Raw genomic sequence first — 22,857 nt, forward strand, 5'->3', positions numbered from 1 at the left:
GGGACATACCTGGATTGGAGTACGGAAGTGGATGTAGACGGGAGGTAAATGTTGCATGGTTTCCAAACCAATCTTCTCTTCACACATACATTTTTAATGCTGTCAGAATTTAATTTGTTATACAAAGTTGGAAGCAGTAACGTTGTGTGTAAATAGCAAACCGTGGAAAGATTACTTTTCGCAAATACGTTTTGCCAACCCAGTCTATTTCCATACCCATTTAATGCATGATCCGCTGTCCCTGGTGCTGAAACAATAGAATTAGCTGGGAGTCTAGGCTTTACGCGGGGCACCTCTGTCCAAGGTGTTGAAATGGCCTCCAGGAGCTGCCCGGTGGCGGGCAGTCACCGCGCCCTGCCACAGTTGGGTCACACTGCACTGATAGCTGCTGGAAACCTCACTGCTGGGCTCTAATTCAATTTTCAGTTAGTCTCTTGGAGTTCACCCTGAAACTGCTGAAACAGCCATCCTGTTCTGCTCTAGCAAGAGTGGCAGGGCTGTGGATGATGAGATTTTTGGCAGCTCAAAGGTCATGTCCAGCCTCAGACGTTGTGAACCACATCAATAATTCCATGAGGAATGACAGAGGTGCCACAGATCACAGATCACAGTCACCAAGACACCAGTCTGTCCAGCCTTAGACTGCATGGTCTGTAGTAGTGCCTCTACCTGAAAATCCCAAACCTCAGTGTCCTCACTTGTACTATGGGTACTTTCCATTTCCCTCAGAATGGAAAATGAAGCAAAGCTCTGTGAATATCATGGCCCTAGAGAAGTGGATGACACATGATGATTTAAATTTTGGAGTGATGGAGTGCCCATTTAAAGAGATTTGTTAAATTTTTGAGGTATAACTTGTATAAAGTACACAAACGTGTGTGTGTGTGTGTGTGTGTGTGTAACCACCATCCAGATTAAAATGCATAACATTTTCGGCACCACCTCCTTGTGCCACATCCCACCAAGGGTAACCACTTTTATGACATCTGGACCTATAGACCAGTTTTTCTTGTTCTTGAATTTCATATGAATAGGATAATTTAGTAGGCACTCTTCTCTGTCTAGCTTTTATTCAATGTTATGTCTTGAGATTCATCCATGTTGTTGCATGTCAGTAGTTCCTTCTTTATTATTGCCGTATAGTATTCTTTACTGTGAATAAAGCACCACTTATTGATCCATTCTATTGTTGACAGACATTTGGATTTTTTCCAGTTTGAGGATGTTATAAATAAAACCATGAACATTCTTTTTTTTTTTTTAACATTTTTTATTGAGTAATAGTCATTTTACAATGTTGTGTCAAATTCTAGTGTCGAGTACAATTTTTCAGTTACATATGAACATATATATATATATTCATTGTCACTTTTTTTTTTTTGCTATGAGCTACCACAAGATCTTGTTTATATTTCCCTGTGCTATACAGTATAATCTTGTTTATCTATTCTGCATTTTAAAATCCTAGTCTGTCCCTTCCCACCCCCTGCCCCCTTGGCAACCACAAGTCTGTACTCCATGTCTATGAGTCTGTTTCTGTTTTGTATTTTTGTTTTGTTTTGTTTTTAGATTCCTCATATGAGTGATCTCATATGGTATCTTTCTTTCTCTTTCTGGCTTACTTCACCTAGAATGACATTCTCCAGGAACATCCATGTTCCTGCAAATGGCGTTATGTTGTCGGTTTTTGTGGCTGAATAGTATTCCATTGTATAAATATACCACATCTTCTTTACTCAGTCATCTGTTGATGGACATTTAAGCTGTTTCCATGTCTTGGCTACTGCAAACAGCGCTGCTATGAACATTGGGGTGCAGGCGTCATTTTGAAGTAGGGTTCCCTTTGGATTTATGACCAGGAGCAGGATTCCTGGGTCATATGGTAAGTCTATTCCTAGTCTTTTGAGGAATCTCCATACTGTTTTCCACAATGGCTTTCCTAAAGCCGTGAACATTCTTCTACATGTCTTTTGAGGACAAAGCACTCATTTATGTTAGGTATGTACCCAGGAGTGGAATTGCTGGCCATAGTGTATACACATGTTTCCAAAGTGATTGTATCAATTTACAGTCATTCTTTGAAAAAAAATTAATCATTCTTTTCTGATTTGCCTTTTCTGCATTCTCTGGATCAATGGAGATGATGTTCTGGGGAAGGTCTGTTTAAATAATGTGGCTTTCACGTTTCTCCAACGAAGACATACAACTGGCCAATAGAAATATGAAAAAATGCTCAATATCACTAATTATCAGAGAAATGCAAATCAAAACTACAATTAGGTATCACCTCACCAGTCAGAATGGCTATTATCAAAAAGTCCAAGAACAATAAACGCTGGAGAGGGTGTGGAGAAAGGGAACCCTCCTACACTGTTGGTGGGAATGTAGGTTGGTGCAGCCATTATGGAAAATAGTATGGAGATTCCTCAAAAAACTAAAAATAGACTTTCCATACTATCCAGCAATCCCACTTCTGGGTATATATCTGGAGGGAACTCTAAGTCGAAAAGACACATGCACCCCAATGTTCATAGCAGCACTATATACAATAGCCAAGATGTGGAAGCAATCTAAATGTCCATTGACAGATGACAGATAAAGAAGTTGTGGTATATTTATACAATGGAATACTACTCTGCCATAAAAAGGAATAAAATAATGCCACTTATAGCAACATGAATGGACCTAGAGATCATCATTCTAAGTGAATTAAGCCAGAAAGAGAAAGAAAAATACCATGATATCACTCATATGTGATATCTAAAAAAATGGGACACATGAACTCATCTACAAAACAGCAACAGACTCACAGTCTTAGTAAACAGTCTTATGGTTATCAGGGAAAGGGGGTGGGGGGGATAAATTTGGGAGTTTGAGATTTACAAATGTTAGCCACTATATATAAAAATAGGTTTTTAAAAAAGTTTCTTTTGTATAGCACAGGGAACAATGTTCAATATCTTGTAATAAACTTTAATGGAAAAAATATGAAAATGAATATATGTATATATATGCATGACTGGGATATTGTGCTGTACAACAGAGATAGACACATTGTAATTGACTGTACTTCAATAAAAATTTTCTTAAATTAAAAAAAATTAAAAGTAAAATGATATATCAATTTCTAAAAATGACGTGGCTTTTAGATTTTTTCTGGGACATTTTATGATCAATATTGATTAGATGACTATTCCCTAATAATCTCTTCCTAGAAACCAGAGACATTCTTTTCTCAAACCTTTTTTCTGTTTGGTTATCACCATGACTGACTCCTGTAATGGAATCTGAATAAAATGATGCAGAGTTTAGAGTGAATAGCCTTCCCTCCTTCCTCTGTACCCCAGGCTACAACATGTCTCAGAGGAGAATCCAGCCAAGGAGAGCTAGGGGCATGGTATCTACTCCGGTGCCAATGGAGGGATCCTGGGAGAGCCACACATTCAAAGGCCAGTTGAAAACCTGCAAGGAGTTTTGTGCTCCAAGAATGGGAGGGGGCAGGTTGCTGGGAAAAGAGCAGGCTCCTTCTCCTTTGCTCTTCTCCCCTCTAGCCTTTTCCCAATTTTATGAGATTTTGGAGCATTGTATCTACTACTAAAATGCAATGTTTACATAATTTAGGGTTCAAATTTGAACTGTATTATAGACAGCTCAGCAGTCTCAAGGGCACATACTACAGATTATCCTAAACATTGATCCATTTGTTGAGACCAAGTTCCCACAGTCTGCTCACCCTCTTGATTGTTCTCTCTGATGTTAGGGTTATGAGATTTCCCATTACACACTTACTCCCCTGTAAAATCTCTCTCTCCTTCACTCTCTCTCTCTCCCTCTCCTTCTCCCCACCTCCTTCTCCTCTCACCTCCATTCGTCTGGCGTGCTCTTTGGAGAAAATATCTCTGGATTCAGAACAGCCAAAATGGCTGGTGAGGAATATAATGAGGCTCCAATGTTCTTTTGAGATGAGCCAAAGTTTTTCATAGCCCCTTTAAATACAGTAGAGATGGGTAACTTTTTGTGCCTCATGAAATGAGAGCAGTCAGGGATATGCCAGCTGAAGCCCTTCCACCTTGACTTTCTGAGTTAGGGTTGGGGAGCTCTTGGTTGGGCTGAGGTTTAAAGGACTTGGAATAAAGAGGGAGAGTAGACACATTTGTGGTTGTACCTTGGCTTGGATTTCCTTGGCCTGGAGAGTTGGGGGTCAGGTAGGCACAGTGGGACAAGAGAGGGTGCAATGTTCATTCTGGGGCTTTGGGAATCTTGGAGAGTCACACAGATCCTTGACATGACTTCAGGGAGTCCCTGCAGTACTGAGATTAGAGCTCTGATTGTCTCAAGGTTATCTAACTTCCCCATCAGCCATCAAGGCTACCTGCGGGTCATATAGGAAGTGGTCTCCAAATCTGCCACAGCTGCAGGATTCTCCTGTGGCCCACCCCACCCCCTCTGGCCTGAAGATGGTCACCGTCAGCATTTTCCTTCTCTGTAGATCAATAGGGCCCTTGAATATGACCTCAAGTTCAATTATGGCTTCAATTATGGAATAAAGAGGCTGTTGCTGCACACCTACATCTTATTAAAAACGCTGCACTGGGGCCTGGCAGAGACTGGACCTAGGGGAAATCATTACCCTACTAATTTGAAATCAATTTAAAGTGAATTTGCTTAATGGTATGAGCATTGTGAATTATCTATAAATTGTTAAGTTAGTAGAATGTCACAGATTTTCATTTTATAAATTGCACTTTGGGATTGGCAAATGTGGGTATCCTTCCTCTCCCCTCCACCCTTGCTTTCTCTCTTTTTCTAAAACAAACCTTGATAATCCTGTCTTCTGGGATCTGACCCATAGCAGGAGGGCTGAACACAATTCAACTCGTAAAAGAAGGCCTTGTGTATGGCTGCCACTCATTCTCCAGGAACCCTGACACTGTGTTGTGAACAAGCCTGGTGAGTGACACATGGCCCTGTGACCCTGTTTCCCTAGCCTGACAGCCAGCCAAGCCCCCAAAGCAAAACTAGTCGGCTAACCTGCAGCTGACTGCACGCAAACATGGGAGCCCCCTAGGATCAGAAGAACCACCCAGATGACCCCGGCTTAATTTAATTAGCTCACAGAATCATGAGCTAAATAAATGGTTGTTGTTTTAAGCCACTAGATTTTGAAGTGGTTTGATAGGCAGCAACAAGTAACTGGTATACTGAGGCTCAGAGAGATCTGACTTGCACAAGTTTGCACAGCTATCTATAGGTGGCACCCAGGCAGCCTGATGGTCTGATTACCACACCACCCAGAAAGGACATGTCCCAAGGTGTCAGATTCATCAAAGTCTCCCTGTGACAAGGGCCCCAAAGTCCCTGAGTGGGAACTCTGGAATCCAGTGACCCAGGGGACAAGATGGGTGGAATCTTGCCTCAACTTCACCATTTGCTTCGAGACCCTGGGAGAAGTCACTTCACCTTGCTGAGCCTCAGTTTTCTCCTCTGTAAAGTGGGGTGGTAATAAGCCTGCCTTGCAAAGTTGTGAGGAACCTGTGAGAATCTGAATGTGACAGCCTTTTGTGAATTGCGTAGGGCTGTACACATTTTAGGGAGTCTCTCTTTTTATTGTAATAATGTCATTGATGCTCTCTGTTCCCTTTGATACTACCTACAACACTAAGGTGCTCCATGTCACTGCTCCCTGTGCAGGCAGTTGTGTGTATTAGAAACTGACCTTGAAGTCAGCCAGCCTGGGTTAGAATCCCACCACTGGCTGAAGGTGGATGAGTCACTTTCTCTTCTGAGAAATGGGGATACACCTTTCCTCCAAGATGGGTGGTGAGGATGAAGTGAGTTCATGGATGGAGAAAAGGCATGTGGAAGAGACAGTTACATCTCAGCTTCCTTCCCTCCATCCCTCCCTTGTGTGCCCTGTTTCTGCCTGTTCTCACCAAGACAAGGAAGGCCAGTCCTGAAGATGCTCTGGCAGGCAGAGTAGAGTGACTGTGTGGGGACAGCCCAGTCAGAAGCCCTTTCCTCTCTCCCGGCAAGCCAGGTAAGTACAAGGAGCATCTCCATCAGGTAGATACACTTGTGCAGAACAAAGGCTTCATTGATCCTCTGACAATTGGTGCCCTTCAGCTCGAGTCCCTTGGGGAAGAGGCAGGGGAGGAGGCCGAAGGCAAGGAAGGGATGCAAGTTTCTGGAGAGTAAAAGAAACCTGCTAATTCCTCCCTGTGCAGTGAAGCAAGGCAAAGTCTTCACTCTGCCCCAGTTCTGATGAAACCATTCCCAATTTACAGGCAGGCAAATCGAGGCTCGAAGGAGTAGGAAATTCATTCAATCAATTAACATTGACAATGAACATACATGCCAGGAACTGGGGATACTCAGGCTTTGCCTTCATGGACGTGCCGTGGTGGGGAGAGAGACAAGCAGGAGGCCATTAAAAATACATGGCACAGGAAGTTCAGAGGGCTGTGAGGTTACATCTCAGGATAACTGACCCAGACTTGAGGCACCTGTCAAGGCTTCCTAGAGAATGCTGAGGCCAGAAGGATTAGGAGGAGCTACGAAGGTGCAGTAGGGAGAGGAGGAGAGTCCAGGACAGGAGAACAGCCTGTGCAAAGGCCAGGAGGTGAGGCACAGCGCTGCACTATCAGGAACTGAAGGAAGTTTGGTTTGGCTGAGGCCCCAAGGGCAAAGTGAAGGCAGTGGCTTGAGATAAAACAGGAAAACGGTCAGTGAGATCCTAAAGGACTTTAAAGGCTGTATGAAGAATCTTCAGCTTTGTTTTGGAAGTAATGAACAATGCTTCTCCATCAGCTATTGCTGCAATAAAGCTGCATAACGAATCTCCCCAAATTCAGCGGCTTAAAACAATCATCATTAATTGGTGTCCGCTGAGAGTCAGGTGAAGTACGTTAGAACCATCTGGGCTTGGTTCCAGGCTACAGTCTGGGTCAAGTCTGCTCCGTGTGTCTCTCAACCTCCTGGAACTGGTGGGCTCCCTGGGGCGTGCTCTTCCCATAGCGAGGCAGAAGCTCAGAGGGCAAGTCCCTTTGGACAGGTGTATTTCAAGCCTTTGCTTGCTTCACTCTTGCTGACATCCCAGTGGACAATGCAAGTCACGTGGCCAGACCCAACAGCAGTGGGACAAGAAAATATTCCACCCTTAGCCAGAGAGAAACTAGCTGGAGAGGGAAAAGTTCCTAGTTATTGAGGTGCTTTGCTACTCCAGGAATATAAATACTGTCCTGAGTTGGAAGAACTCCATTTTAATAACAGTGATGGTGGAAGTGATGATGGTTTAGCAGGTCTCCCTATGGCCAAGCCCTTGGCACATATTATCTAATTTAAAACACAACAACCATGTACAAATAGTATTATTCTATTTAATGGGTGAGCAAAAAGGTCAAGATAGAGCAAATAGCTTGCCCAAATTCACACAGTTAATGGAGGCAGAATGAGGATGCAAACCTTGATTTCTAGAACTCCACACCAGGACAGCCACAGAGCCCAACTCTAGCCTCTTTCTATGACCCTGGGCTACCCCCTTCCAAGCGTTCCCTCCGCTTGCTCATGTTCAAGGGGGCAGGTGAGCGGTGTCTGGCAATGCTGCACCCCTGACCACTCCAAGGGCTTTGCTTGGTATTCTTTGAATCCAGAGCCAGCAAGGGTCCAAGCCTCTGCTCAGAGAAGGTGGCAGGAAGGCTGCTGCTGGCCCACCAGACCCTGGCAGCGCCAAGATTCAGAGCACTTCCACTGATCTTTGCTGATGCCTGACCTGGTGGAGGCGGGACACCCCTTCCCTCCTTCCTCACTGCTCTCCCTGCCTCCCTGCACCCTCCTCAGTCCACCCTCTGCCCCACAGCCAGAGTTAGCTTTCCAAACAGCAAATGAAAACTCTCTCTCCTCTGCTTGAAAAAAAAAAATCCAGATAATACATTTCTATAGTCAAAAAAATCCAAAAAAAGTGTGAAAAGATTTGTAATAAAAGTCTTCGTCTTGGGACTGTCTGCCCTCTGCCTAGTACCCAGCTTCTGCACAGGTGACCGCTGTCTTAGTTTTTCTTGTGTTTCCTTCAGTCTCTTTATGCATACACAAGCAAGATGAATATATAGTCTCTCTCTCACCCATTTTCCAACATATTTTACACACATTTTCACTACTTGCCCCTCATTTAAGGTAGTTTGGTGTTTTTTCACATACCGGCACTCGGAAAGCTTCCTCATTCTTTCTTTACAGCCGCAGGGTATCCTATTGTCTGAAAGGACTGACTGTAACTTATTTCACTGTGGTCCCTATGCTGATGGGCATCTAGGAACTCCCAGTCCTTCACCACACCAGACAAGGCTTCAGTGAATAACTCCTCTGCTCAGCCAGGGTAAGTTTATCTGCAGGATAAATTTGCAAAAGTGGGGTTGCTGAATCGTAAAGTTCGTGCAATTGTGATTTTGATAGTTACTGATAGTTACGATGGTGGAATCAGTTTACACTCCCACCAGCAATGCACAAGACAGCCTCTTTCTCCAGAGCCTTGTCAACAGTGTGTTATCACACGTTTAGATTTTTACCTATTGGACTGGCATGGAATTGTCTCTTGCTTTAAAAATCCCTTCATTGTATCCCCATCCCCCTTGCATAGAGTCCAGCTTCCTTGGGAAGCCATGGGGGCGAGTGGGCACAGCCCTGTCCTTTCCCGAGGGCTCTGTGTCAGCCAAGGAGGTGGATGCGGACAAGTTCACCATAGAACAGGACTCGGTGTTCCAGCAAAGAGCCATGAGAGGGAAGAGGGAGCCTTCGTGGAAGAGGTGGCATCTGAGCTGAGCCTACAGGGACAGGTCAGAGTTTGACAGGTGTTAATGAGGGAAAAGAGAAGGGGGTGTATGGGTATAGACCAGAAGGAAGATGGGGAACTTCTGGGGAAGGTGAAGAGCCCGGGATGGCTGGAGGACCTAGAAGGAGACGAGCCAAGAGAGGGCTGGGGCCAGGCCACAATGGACCCTGAAAGTCATGTGAGAATTGGGATTTAACCTGTAAGTGAGGAGCACAGTGAAGCCTTTTGAGAGAGTGTGTTAAGTGGGTGGGTGGAGGGACTATTAGGACTTTTGATTAAGAGTGAAAGACCATCTTACTCAAAGCGGCATCAGGAAAAGGGGAATTTATTGGCTTGTGTATGAAAAGAATCTAGTGGTATGTTAGATTCGGGCATGGCTGGATCCAGGGGCTTAAGTGATGTCATCAGAGATCTGTCTTTCATTCTTGGCTCTGTTTTCCTCCATGTTGCCTCATTCCCAGGCAGGCTCCAGTCTTTCCTCCCAAGGCCTAGAAATGCCCGTCAAAAGAGAATGCATCTTTCCCAATAATTCTGGCAAGTCCCCAAGAAGACACTCATTGGACTGATTTATGTCAGATGCTCATTCCTGAACCAACCACTATGGTTAGGAAGATGGAATGCACTGATTGGCCAGGCCTGGGTCACGTGCCTACTCACCTGAAGGAGGGGTGGAGGCGTAGGTGTAATGTAAGGGGAGTAATGGGGGGAGTGTGTATGGGGGAATGCGGCCTTAGTTTTACCTGCATCACAAGGTCTAGTTTGGGGAAAATCCTCAAAGAAAAATCAAGGTGCAGTGGCCACAAGAGGGAAGGGAATAATGGGCTTGTAATGGAGATGATTAAAGGTGGGAAAACCATAGAGGAGGCTGTAAAGTTCAGGAAAAAGATGAGGGAATCAGAAAAGGCTCCCTTTGAGCTCCTCCCCTGAAGATGTGGGGGGACCTAAGTGCCTCCTTGTGGCCAGGAGGTGCACCCCACCTGCTGCAGCATTCTGGTCGCACCAGGAAGACTGCAGACCTAGTCTCAGGTAAATCCAGGTAGCCTCGGAGAGCAGGGCTGGGCAAAGACATCAGGCCCTATGCCAGCCTGAGACCTCCAGGCACGGGGGGTTGTGGACCCACAGCCTCCGCCTGCTGGGCTCATATTTTAAGTTCGTTTGGAGAGGCCAGCATTTTACAGGACTCCACTGAGCCTTGAATGCCAAAGGCAATGGTATTTCGCCTGCTGGAGCGGGCATGAATGCCACTCTGAACTCCTCTGGAGGCCCCAGGAGGAAAGGGAGAGTCGGCTCTTCTGGGCATCTTTTTCTGTGGTGACCAAGGCTTGTCTGAGAGCCTTGTGCAGACCACGTCGCGCTCGGCTCACGTGGTGGGGTGTCTGTCTATGACTCTGGGCTCCTCAAACAGTCAGATGTTCTCTCCTGGCCCAGTGTGTCACCGCTTTTCCTCTCTGCTGCCCCAAGCAGCTCCAGCCTTGTACCCACTAAGAGACAACAAACTCCTCCTTTGATGCCTTAGCATCAGCCTGCAGTAGGCTGTTCTGTGGCTTAAGAAAGCCTGTGTCTGGTGGAACCAACTCCCCAGAGGCAACGAAACTGGTCCTTATCCTTTAGATCTCAGTGCAGAAGCCACGGCCCCAGGGACCCCTCTGCCAGCCCTGACCCCTGGGCTTTGGCCTTTCCCCTCACTCTCCCACCTGCACCCCTCTGGTTTGTGGTAAGATATTTGAAGGGTTCTTTTATTCAAGTGATTTTCCCCACCTTGACTGTAAGGTCTATGAGGTCATGTCTGGGTCTGTTTTTGTGTTTCCTCGTATCACCGAAGCCTGGAACAGTGTCTGGCACATATTAGGTGTGCAGTAAATCATTGTTGAGCAGACAACAACTGCAGTGGGCATCCTCCTGCTTGTTGGGCGTGAACAATGATGAGAACAGGAGACTCACAGGAGAAGGATGGCCACGGATGGTGGTCACTGGGGCAGCTTGATTTAAGGAGACTCAGATCCTGGCAGCACAACCATAGAAGGAGATATAGCCCTGGACATTACGTTGTCCCGTGCCCCACTCTCCAGGGGATTAAATCAGTGTTCTGTGGTTTGCTCCATGTCACCCAGGCAGGGCTGGAGCCTGGACTCAGATGCTGGATTCTCGACTCCAGGCCTGGTGCTCCTTCCTCTCAGAGTAGCATGTAGGTGGGTGATTGAAAAAGAGGGGAGAACCCTGGCTGCCCAGCTGGCGTGGCACTGGCTGCATCTGTGAGTCAAACCCGGTTGCACATAAGAAGCTGTATCAGGGAGAGAGCATATACTCAGGAGCCATTGGCCCTGGTGGGAATTCCATCACTAACATTCACAAGCTGTGTGACCTCACGCCAGTTACTTCATGTCTCTGGGCTTCAATTTTCTTAGCAGTGAAATGGGACAAAAAGACTCCCTTCTGAGGAATGCTGTGAGAATTCCCGAGGATACATGGATGGAGTCTAGGATGCAGCAGGCATTTCAAAACAGCTGGCTCTCATTGATAATATCTCCTGGACTTCGAGGGAGGGAGAGAGACGCAGGGGCTCAGGGAACCTTTGTAGATGACAGGGGTCCTCTTCTCTGGGCTCCCTTTGTACCCTCTGCCCCTCCTTGGCCCGCCGAAGGCCTGTACATCCTTGCAGAGCTCAGGCTAACTGCTGTGCCCGAGCTAATGAAAGCATCTCATTAACGCTTGGCAAAAGCTCATTAAGACCACGAGCTGTGCATCAGCAGCAGAGGAAGGTCAAGGTTCTTATCATGGGAGTTAGTGCCTCTGGGACCCTGTGGCACCAATATTCACAAACAAGGTGAAGAGGGATTTCTTTGCCAGCAAGTAGGCAGCCAAGGGTGTGTCCAATGTTCCTGGGAGCTCCACATCATTTCCCCAGCCCTGGCCCAGCTCCTGCCCCTGGGAGGGAGAGCAGTGCTGGCCCGGAGCTAGACAGAGCAGTCACCACGCTGAGGGACCAGGACAGGTCAGTTTTGACGAGGAGATAAAGATCTGAAGTTGAGAATACCATCCACAGAGGTGAGTCCGGCAGGAAAGCGGAGAGGGGCAGGGACCGAGCCAGGAGAAGCAGCCCAGCCGTGTGCTGAGTTCTATTGCCTTCCCCTCTCTGGGCTCCGAGGGTTCACCTGTAAGATGGGAACCCAGCTCAAAGGAGAGCTATGAGGGTCACGAGAGAGTTGTACTGACATAGGGGAGCCCCGGTCACCAGGTGGGGGAGGTGACAGTGACACCGGGGTCTGGCCTCCTCCACCCTTGACCTGCCTGCCCACCAGCCCCACACTTTGAAAAGAGATAGGCCAATGGGAAGAGGAGTTGTTGCTTAAAAGCCAGGAAATGGGTGAAGAGAGGGTTTCTTCCCAAATGGGCATTATTTGGACTGCATGCAAATAATATGCAAATGATGCTGCCTCCATGTTAAAACTGGAAGGTCTCAGGACAAGGACCTGGAGATGACAGTCCTTCTTCTGAGCACCTACTGGGATGTCTTGTCAACTTGGCAGCTCCCTCCCCTATCCCACCCCCTCCCACCTGGCCTTCTGTAATCTTGCCCATTTCTCCCAAACTGGGGGAGGGAGGTGCATCCCTGGAAGAGGTGCAACCTTGCAGTCGTGGTCCCTCCCCACCTACAAGGGCTGCCAGAGCCTGGGTTGACCTGCCTGAATCCCTATCTGCCTTTCAGGGCTGTGTTGTCCAGAGCACGACACTGCCCCTGAGACACAGCGCCCTCTGCTGGGCCTCTGAGGGCTCAGACTTCATACAAGGCTGACAGGGAAACATTTAAGGGTGAAGCATTGAACAAATGCAAGGGTTTCCGTCCCAGTTTCTCTAAGATCAGGCTCTTGATTGAACATCCCTGTAACGTTATCAGTCTTTGTTACAATTCCCCGAGAGGCTGCTCACCCACGCGGGTGAGCACACACCCCAGGAAAGCCTGGCTGGGGTCGAACTGGCTCCACCACCACTGGCTGCGTGACCCAGGCAAGTCCATTTCTCGGAGCCTTGCGATCCCATGTGTAAAATGGGTCTGAGCACCCCCTCCCTAAGGTTAACAAATGAGCTGACGAGTGCTGAGCCCTGTTATGGGTTGAACCGTGTCCCTCAAAACATATGTTGAAGCTAACCTGGTACCTGTACATGGGAGCTTATCTGGAAATAGAGTCTTTGCAGGTGACCAAGTTAAGATGAGGTCATTAGGATCCAACATGAGACCCTCACAGAAAAGATGGGCACCTGAAGACAGAGGCAAAGACTGGGGTGATGCATCCACGAGCCAACAAACAGCAAGGATTGCCAGCAACCAGGAGAGCCAGGAGAGAGGCACGGGACAGATTCGCCCTGAGCATCTTCAGAAGGACCCACCCTGCCAACATCCTGCTGCGGACTTCTAGCCTCCAGCACTGCGACAGAATAAATTCCTGCTCTGATGAGCCACTCGGTTTGCAGCAATTTGCTAGGACAGCACAAGCAGACTAAGACAAACCCTCTTCTATGTGTCAACTCGTGCCATTAATTGCTTGATGTCTGTCTTCACCATAGACAGTGGGTCCAAAGATCTGATGTTCCCTCAGCAAATACTGAGCACCTGCTGGGTGCCAGGCATGCATGGGGCGGGGACACGTGTTGCTCGTCTGTCACGCATGCCCCACCCCCTAGTTTATGTTTACAGATGACCAGGTGAGCTGACCTGGAAACCACCCTTGAGGATGTCTTTCCTAGCCTATAAGGCTCAGTCTGTGTCCAGCTTCTTAAAGCCCAGGGGGCAATGTCTGTCCCAAGGAGGAAGGTCAGTGCCCAGCACAATACTAGGCACCCTGAAGGTGCTAATGAATGTCCTGGTGGGGAGCCTGGTGAGCCCCACTCCCAAAGTGTGCACACACTCTCACCCTGGACCCACAGAGCACTCTGTGACCCTGCTCCCCGGAAGGTCCGGTGCTTCCTGCCCCACCTCCATCCCCCTCCAGGGCCAGGATCCGGCCTGGGCAACACGCGCGAGCACTTAGTTATTTCAATTTTAAGAACACGATGGAGCCAGTGATGCTTAAAATGCTTGTGTTAATGGCGGCGGTCTGCAGTTTCATTTCACTTTAATAAGAACCATCTGCTGTGAGCAGGCGGCAGGCACAGCCAGCTCCCCATCCCAGGGGCTGTCACCCTCCCCCAGATTCCACGCCCAAAGTTGGGTGAAGGAGGTAAGGGCTCAGATCCGTGAGGAAGGCTGTGCTGGAGCCCCAGGGCCTCAGGAGAGGAGGAGCCCCTTGAGGCTGGGGCCGGGGGTAGGGCATGCAGAACCCCAGGCTGGTCCCTCCGTCCTTCCTGGCCAGGACCAAGAAGCCTGAGGAGGACCCCAGGACCACCCAGCACTGGCCGCTGTAAAGCTCATGGGGGTGGGAGGGGGCGGAGGTGCGAGGCCTGGTCCTCGAACCCACTGTGCTCTTCCTGCAAAGTCCCCAAGGGAGGCAGATCTGACTGTGCCACTGACACAGCTACACGTCAGTCACTTTGCCTCTTGCTGCCTCAGTTTTCACATCTTTAGAATGGGGGCCCCGTAACACCCACATCAGAGAGTTGCTGTGAGCCCTGAGGCAGCCTGGGGAGGAGGAACCCCTGCAAAAATCACCTGATGAGGCACAGGAGGAAGGCTGGTCTCTTTCACTGCCAGGGAGAGCCCAGGGCGGCTGCCAGCAGCCTGGCAGGGTGGGGTGGTGGCCAGCTTCACCACCCAGCTCTGGCTGCACTGTGACAAAGGCAGTGTGAATCACACAGCTGGGAACATAACTGGTTGTAGCTGAGTTGGGAACAAAGTGCCTCTGGGACCAGAGAATGAGCATCTCGTCCCCCACCCGCTGGACCAAAGGTGTGCCAGTCCGGACATAGTGCCAGGGCTATAGGGAGGTCCCACTGGGAAGGGGGATCTTATAGCCGCTCCGGAGAAGCAGGAGGCAGGCACCCAGCCCCAGGACCCCTGCCAGGAGCACAGCGCCCAGGGCTTTGAGGAAGGAAGTCCTGGTCCGGGTGAAGGAGCCGGGTGCCATGATGCCCAGCAGCGCCGTGCTGACCGTGAGCGTGTAGAGGATGGAGATGCCCGTGTTGAGTGCAACGATCTTGCCGAACTTGGCAAACGGGGCAATGATGCAGAAGAAGAGGGGCACCGTGGCGATGACCGTGGTGAGGGCGCTGGAGACGATGGCCACACCCACATGCCGCACGGCCTCCAGCGTCCGCCACTGGCGCTGCGAGTGGGCATCCTGGGTGTGGGTGAGACAGAGCTGCGGCCCCAAACGCCAGAGGGGATCCCACCCTGCCTGGGACTTGGGATGGGGGCTTGGACCCGGGTAAACACACACGCTGTGCAAGGCCAGCCTTGCCCCCGCAGGCCCGATTCCACCTCCGTGGGTGAGGATGACCGCACCTGCTCCATGAGGTTGGAGTGAAGACAAGACGGCTCCCCTGCAGCAGCGCCCAGTGCACAGCACGCAGTGGGCGAGCGTTCAGTGTTGTTATGACCAGAACACTGATGATCTGCATAGTAGGTCCTCAAAAATGGGAGCCCTGATTGGAGCTGACTTCCTTCTTTTGACCAAAAGCAGCTAAATGTATAATGAACTGAATTTACATATTTATGGATACTTCACGCCAATTCCAAACCAGGAAAAGAACAACGACTCTATGAGACCCAGAGCTGGGTTTGGCCCTGAGTACACAGGTAAGTCCTCACTAAGCCATGAGGGCCAGAGATGGGGCTGGTGACCTCACAGTCACAACCAGAAGGGCTCAGATCTGTCCCCCCGGCTAGAGAACGAGATGGACTCAGGGAACCTAGAAGCAGGCAGGGCCCTTGGATGTCGCCTGGTCCAACCCTTCATGCTGGCTTAGGGAGACAGGCTGGGGGGAGTGGACCTGCCCAAGGCCCACAGTGATGCTTGGTGGAGCTGCCTCCGAACTTGAGCTTGAGTCCCCTAGGCATGGAGAGGCCCTGGAAACAGGCTCCTAGAACACAGCCTGGTTGGGCATTGGGCTTGGGGGTGTGCGGCTACCCTTGAGGGTCCTCAGCAGCACTGGGGGGTGGGAGGAGGTTCGTTGGGGAGGGGAGGGGCAGGCAGGCTGCTCACCTCGGCCTGGTGTGGGGGCAGGTTCTCTCCAGCCAACAGATAGCCCTCGACCAGATGGACGCAGTAATCCACGGAGGAGCCGACGAGGATTGACAGGGAGATGGCTTCCACGGCGCCCATCTCCCAGCCGCTCCAGTACATGATGGTCACCACCAGGCAGACGATGCCTGCAGAGGGCAGTGGACGGCGGGGGGCAGCTTGGACCAGCCCCACCCATCCAGTCCTGGAGGGCTGGTGGGCGAGTTCAGAGGGCCCTTGGAGAATGCGCTGAATCTACAGTGGAGCACCCCCAGCTCTGGTGACCAGTGGGAAGAGGAGGGATAGGGCCAGAGAGAGCTGGGGGGGGGGGCCTGAGAGAGGGGTCAGGTGCTGCAGCACATTGCTGGGCCAAGAGCTACCACCTGGCGACATCTGGCTCCCCTTGGGGAGCACACAGTCTTATGAATGACTGTCACAGAGGCTCTTTTTGCCTGGGTTGGGAGTAGGGTGGGAGTGGGGTGTTCAGGAAGGCTGAAGAGATGGGACACTTAAGTGTGGAGAGAAACCGGCTGACCTGAGGCCATCAGGGAGACCCTGCCCACTCCTGGTTCCCGGCCCACATACCCAGGATGCTCAGGAGCACGGGCAGCAGGAGCAGCACGTGGGTGGTGAACACGGCCACCGCAGCCACACAGATGAGCAAGGAGAGGGCCAGACCGTACAGGGCGCTCTGCACCCCTGGAAGGTGACAGGAGAGGGCCCTCAGCTGGGCTGCACCACGGGGCACCCCTCACCCCCTCTTCCCCATGGCTCAAAGGTACTGGGGCTACACAGATGGGCGCTGTCACAGCTAGCTGTGTTACCCTGGGTAAGCCACTTGACCTCTCTGAACCCCCATTTCTTCATCTGTATAATGGGGGTAATAGCAGTACTTACTCCATAGCCTTGTCTGGAGTTTAAAGAGAGAACACAGGTCAGGCCTCAGCAAGCGCCTGGCCTCCAGAAGGGCTCCCAAGGACAAAGAGCTGTCATCATGGCCATTACCATGACTTTTTAGGTGGCGAAATTCAGGATCAGAGAAGGGGGCCTGATGACCCTGCGTAGGTGGGGCCCCCAACTCTGGCTTCTGATTGGTGCTCCCGGCCACTGTCATCCCAGTTTCTCCAGGGCTCTTGGCCAGACTTGAGAAGACAAGTATGGCTGAGACAGGCCAGGTCCTCGCTGCCCAGGTCACCTCCCCATGCCCCCTGCTGCCACTGCCCGCCCTGCCGAGACCCGGGGGTAGGGGCGCTGGGCTGCCGCTCGCCTATGATCTCCATGAAGATCTGCTTCCAATGCTCGCAGGTCTGGAAGCCGTGGCGCAGGGCCGAGCCCTCGGGAAACGTCTGCAGCTGCTGCGTCAGGAAGCTCTCCCAGCGCAGGTAGTCTGAGTAGGTCTGGAAGGAGGACTTGCCCTTGTACGTGGTCTGTGGGGACATGAGCCAGTGAGATGGGTGGACGGCTGGGGTAGGGGTGGGGCAAGGGGGGCCTATCACCCTACCCTGGTGACGGCTAGTCTGCTCTGTGACAGCAGCAGCCGGCCCTCCACCACCTGCAAATGGAGTGTGCTGTGTGGGTGGGGGTGGAGGGTGACCCCATCCAAGACCACCTCCACCAGCCTCTGGGTGCACGCGTGACTTTCACAGCGGCAGCAGATCCTGGTACAACCAAAGTCCCTGTCCCTTCCCAACAGAACCAGCTTCAGCTCCCAGAGCCCCCAGCTGCCCTCTGCCCATGCTGTTCCCTCTGCCTGCACTGCCGGCTCCTGCTCCTCCTTCAAGGCTCATTAGGGTTCCGTCTCCTCTAGGAAGCCGTCCTGGATGCCCCAAGACCGGAATCCTCTGGGCTCTGCGAGCCCTTGGTGCTTCCGCATCAGAGTTCTCATTGCTGCCTGGCAAACTGCCCATCTCCTGGGCTGGACTGCAAGTTTAGGAGGGCAGGTGGCCCGTCTGGTTCATGGAGCCCTGCTCTAAAACTGTCATAGATGTGACCTCATTGGTCCAATTCTGCTCTGCCTGAGCACAAGCTAATTTAGGGTAAGTCTGCGCACGTGTGGGTCTGCGTGTTGGTGGGGTCAGCTGGGAGGTGATGTTCTGTTGTGCGGAGGAGCCTGAGTGCGGGTTCTCTCCTCTCTCAAACTGCCTGCGGCTTCGGCCTTAAAAAGGAAGGAAATTTGGACACGGGCGCCAACATAGAAGAACCTGAAGGCCGTTATGCTAAGTGAAATGAACCAGTCACAAAAAGACCATGCTGTGTGTGAGGGACCGAGAACAGTCAAATCCATGTGGACAGAAAGGAGCGTGGTGGCCGGAGGAGGTGAACGGGGAGTCTGTTGAATGGGGACAGTGTCAGTTCTGCAAGATGAAAAGCTTTTGAGATGGGCGTTGGTGACAGCTGCACAGCAGTGTCAAGATGCTTAATGTTACTGAACTATGTGCTTAAAATGGTTAAGATTGTCAGTTTTTTAATGTGTATTTTAACACAATTTTTTAAAACTGCCTGGGCTTTGAACTGGTGTCTGCATTAGCCTGGGGCTCTCTGTGGGCTTCAGGGGGGTCTGGGTCCTCCCCGTGGTGGCTGGCGGTTTGGCTGCTCGGGCCTTGAGTGGCACAGGTGGCGGGAAGGAAAGCAGGGCAGGGACCAGAGAACAAGAATTGCCCACTTGCCACCTTATTCTTGTCCCTGAAGGCCTTCAGGGGAGCGATCTCACCACAGCTTCTTGATGACGGCCAGAGGGCACACAGGCACCTGTAACCCTATTCTTTAGAGGCGGAACTAGAGGTTGGAGGGGACGAGTGGCTTGCTCGAGGACACAGAGCACAGGGAGATCGGAGCACGGACTGGACCCCGGGGCTCAGCACAGAGGCAGCAGGGGCAGACTCAGCAGGCCTCACAGCGTGAAGCGCCAGGGCCGCGAGCCCGCGAGGCCCAGGTCGGGGATGCGGGTGTGCGCACACGTGTGTCTGCATGGGTGCCTCCTTGGGCAGAGCCCAGGGAGTGTCAGGGGTGAGAGAGGAGGCAGTGAGGTGTGGGATGGCCCGTCCCCTGGCTTCTAATCTGTCTTGGGGGGGCCCAGCACAGTGGGTTCTGTGGCCCAGAACCTGGCCCCTCACAGGGACAGAGGGGAGCATCCTGGACTGTCACCTGCCCCTGCAAAACCATATGGACCCTGGGCTGTTAGGGAGGGAGGGTGCTGGCAGCTGGCGGGCATCTTATGTGACAGAAAGGCCGAGCTCAGTGGTCAGCACTTGAAGCTGACGCTCATTAACCCTGTGACCTTGGGCAAACAATTTCACCCCTGTTGGCCTCAGTATCCCCTCAGAAGAGCAACCCTGCTGATCTGCTCTGGGTTGAGGGGACCGGTGGTGACAGCACACTCTGTGAGGTCAGCACACTGCCCTGCGCCTGGTGGCCCACCCGTGGCTCACCGACTCGAAGGCCATGGAGATCCACTGCACACGGCCGTCCTTGACACCCACAGCCCCGTGCGACAGCTGCCCTGGGAGCAGGTGGGGCTCGGGCAGCTCCTTGCACTCAGGGTGCAACATCTGCAGGAAGGAGGAGATGCTGTAGCCTGTGGGAGAAGGGCAAGAGGTGGTCGGGGTGGGGACCTGGGAAGGGAGCACCCCTTCCCCTCGATCCCACATGCACACGTGCACTCACCCATCTGGGTGTGAGTGTGCAAGGGGTACACGCCCCTCCCCCAACCTCCTAGTTTAAAAAGTGTCTAGAACCACTGGCAACGTCATTGAGAGACCTACATCACCATCTGCCACTGGGGTGGAAAATGACACCTTGTGCCCTCTCAGGAAGAGCCTGGAGTGACCCAGGTTATTGCTGGAGGAGCAGCCCCTCCTCACTCCCAATTTTGGGAAAGCTCCTCCTGCGGGTGCTCCCCTGAACACCGCACACCTCCCCATGCATGGGCGGCTCTGTGCCAGTTCACCTTCAGGCCCGAGTCTGTTCTCATCTGGAAGATTCGCACACCCCTCACCCCAGTGTGGACACGTTCAAGCAAAGACACGTGTCTGCAGACACCCCGACGCCTGGCACGTGTATCCTCAGGGCTGTCCAGCCTTGACTCGCCACTCACCTGAGGGCAGGCACTGCGCCCCGCCCGGCTTCACCAGCTCCGAGTTCCCTGCGATGGCTTTGCAGAGGCGACATAGGTGCCCGATTTCTTTGAAGAGGTCAAAGCTGCTGTCGTAGATGACGCTGCCCTTTCCCAAGGAGACACATGCCAGTGCAGCTGCTCAGTGAGTCAGGAACTCAGCTCCGGGTCCCACCCCTGGGGAGGAACCTCCCGCAGCTCCCACTGCCAGCCCTCGGAACCCTCTGCCTGGTCGCCCAGGGTCCTGCCCCCAGTAGCACCTCTGCTCTCTCACTGCCCCCCCGCGTGGGCCCCTCAGTCTCCCCTCCCCCCCCCCTTGCTTTTACTCACAACGCACTCACCTGGGCTGCTTGCTTTCCCCTCTCCTTCTGCACAGGCAAATCCTACCTGTCCTTGAGCATCTGTCTTCTCTTCCCGCCACCTCCCCAACCCTCCCCTGAACACCTGCAGACTCATGGTCAGGATTGAGCCGATATCCTCTGACTCCACCTGGCTCCTGAATTACTTTGTGTCTGAAACCCTGTATGCTCAGCTGGGCTGACTTCCCAAGGCAGGGGTTATGACCAACTGTACCTACGGCTGCGGTCTTTCCCCCACGTCTCAGTACCCATCACGTGCCAGGCAGAGACCCACTCACAGCTCCACCAGCTCCTCTCCCCTCCACTGCCCAAGGGCCCAGCACCGGACACAAACATGCACAAGGGGAGAGACCGAGCAGACGGCACCACGGCCGAGGCGTGCAGCAAGGGCCGTGGGCACAGGGAGGGCCTCCTGCAGGAGGAGGAGGAGGAGGAGGACGGAAAGGCTTTATGCACCTGTATTCTCACCTCCATTCCAGCCCTAATGATGCGGGGCTGATGGTCAGGCCCCACTGCCCCCAGATTCCTGGGTGATTTTAAGAGCTCAACCAGGCTTAGCCTTCAAGAGAAATGGTACCCCAGGGGCCCATGGGGGACCTGAATGGGCCAGGTGAGCAGTCAAGGAGCCAAGACGGAGTGTGGGGAGCTGGGGTGGTGGCCTCTGGGCTAGTACTTGTTTGCAAGCCTGGTGTGGTTGGGCCCTTTGGCACTTGCCCAATGTGGGCCCACGTACCGGGTCTCCGATGACATGGTTGTCCACCTGCCGCGTGCGGTTGATACCAAGAATGCCAAAGACCACGAAGACCATGGCCCCTGTATCCACCAGCGGCCGCACCGCCGGCTTCCCGCAGCCTGTGTTCACGCAGGGGTTGAAGCCGAAGGTGGCGGAGAGGCGGGCCTTGGGCACTGCAGAGGGAGTCACAGCTGTATGGGCAGGTGGGACCCAGCCTCCCAAGGCCCCACTGCAGCTTCCCCGCGGGTACCTTTCTCATTGGGCACGTAGAAGAAGCCTTTGGTCGGCCCATCGGGGCTGGAGCTGAGCAGGCAGCCGGGAGGTGCTGAGCACACGCGCCCGTGGAAAGGGGGCTTGTGGGACTGGGCAAAGTACAGTTTCCTGTGGAGGCAAAGGAGGCCGGGACTGAGGCCGGGAAGGCTGGGAGGAGTTGGGGAGGTGGGGCAAACGTGGCCGTGTGCAGGGGCCGGAAGAGAGCGGAGGGTGGACTTGGGCTCCCCCAGTGCAGGGATTTGGTTGTAGGTTCAGGGCTGGGGTTTGGACACCTGTTCTAATCTAGTCCCACCACATGGCTCTGCTTAACGCCCTCCCCTTTTCCCTCTCTGTTTGTCTCCTTGCCTGTGGCATGAAGGGTGGAGGAGACCAGCAGTTTCCAAACTGTCCTCCAGGGGGTGCAAGAGTTCAGAGGGGCCCCAGGGCCATCCTGGGTGGGGTGTGGGTCACTGCTCAGAAGCCCCCTGCCCTGCTGTAACCTGAACAGTCACAGAGCCTCAAGATTCTGTTTAAGGAAAGGATTTCACAGTCAGCTTATTCACCATGGGACTTGATGTATCTCAAGGTTCTTTCTAGAATTTTCTAAATTCACCCAGGCAGCCAGACCCCAGTGGCTATTGTGTATGTGCAGAGGGAGCCCAGCCCTGGAGGGCAGACAGAGGGACCCTCACTGCCGTGCCAAGGTGTGCCAGGCTGGAAGGGCCCAAGGAGCCCTCTTGGTCATCCCTGGACCTCCATACCACAGCCCCGTCCCAAGAGGAGTTCAGCCTGGTGTGGGTGCTCAATGCCCCGAGGCCAGGCCCTGTCAGAGACCACGTCCCTGTCCCCATTGCCGGCCCCGCACTGCCATTCTCTGGACTACGATAGTGAGCTGTTTCTTTCAGAGCACGTATTGTAGTTTGTAATGACGTTGTGCTTGACTTGTTAGCTGCTGTCTCCCACTGGTCAGCCCGAGGGCAGCAGCCACATCTGTCTTGTTTACCGTCCCCAGCACTAGCCCTGGGCCGGCTCACAGTCGTGCTGAAGGTTTGTTAAACGAACGAATGGAGGAAAGAGCAGATCTTCCGCTAACACAGCCTCAGCGGCCAGAACGTGGGGGAAGAAACCTGGGGAAGGATGCCCCCAGCTGGCTCGGAGACCCCTGAGGCACAGAATGCAGTCACTCGCGTTTTGGGGCACTGACTTCATGCCCGGTACTAGGCAGGGTGTGCGTATGCAGTAGGTAAATAGAACAGAGATGGTCTCTCTCCTGCCACCCCACAATCCGAGGGCGGGGGATCATTAAATACGTATCTTCCGAATTAATCATATAGATTGAGTGTGTGGCGAGCGCCTTGGAGAGGAATGCAGAGTGTACTCAGTCATTCATTCATTGATTCACTCATTCAGCAAGTGTTTACTGAGCA

At 52.2% G+C, this 22,857-nt stretch overlaps 1 protein-coding gene across 1 annotated transcript in view; it reads right to left on the minus strand.

The window, feature by feature from the left end:
* Nucleotides 1-13,883: 13,883 nt before the first annotated feature.
* Nucleotides 13,884-22,857, minus strand: part of DISP3 (dispatched RND transporter family member 3) — a 48,568-nt gene continuing 39,594 nt past the window's right edge. The window contains exons 14-21 of the mRNA XM_031464054.2: nucleotides 21,429-21,559; nucleotides 21,179-21,351; nucleotides 20,069-20,195; nucleotides 19,404-19,549; nucleotides 17,243-17,402; nucleotides 16,561-16,674; nucleotides 15,958-16,124; nucleotides 13,884-15,093 (exon numbers count right to left, since the gene is read on the minus strand). Of these exons, the coding sequence (XP_031319914.2) occupies nucleotides 14,731-15,093; nucleotides 15,958-16,124; nucleotides 16,561-16,674; nucleotides 17,243-17,402; nucleotides 19,404-19,549; nucleotides 20,069-20,195; nucleotides 21,179-21,351; nucleotides 21,429-21,559 (1,381 nt within the window). The 3' untranslated portion in view covers nucleotides 13,884-14,730. The remainder of the gene's footprint in view (nucleotides 15,094-15,957; nucleotides 16,125-16,560; nucleotides 16,675-17,242; nucleotides 17,403-19,403; nucleotides 19,550-20,068; nucleotides 20,196-21,178; nucleotides 21,352-21,428; nucleotides 21,560-22,857) is intronic.

Source organism: Camelus dromedarius, chromosome 14, assembly GCF_036321535.1.
Source record: "Camelus dromedarius isolate mCamDro1 chromosome 14, mCamDro1.pat, whole genome shotgun sequence".
NCBI classification, from domain to species: domain Eukaryota; kingdom Metazoa; phylum Chordata; class Mammalia; order Artiodactyla; family Camelidae; genus Camelus; species Camelus dromedarius.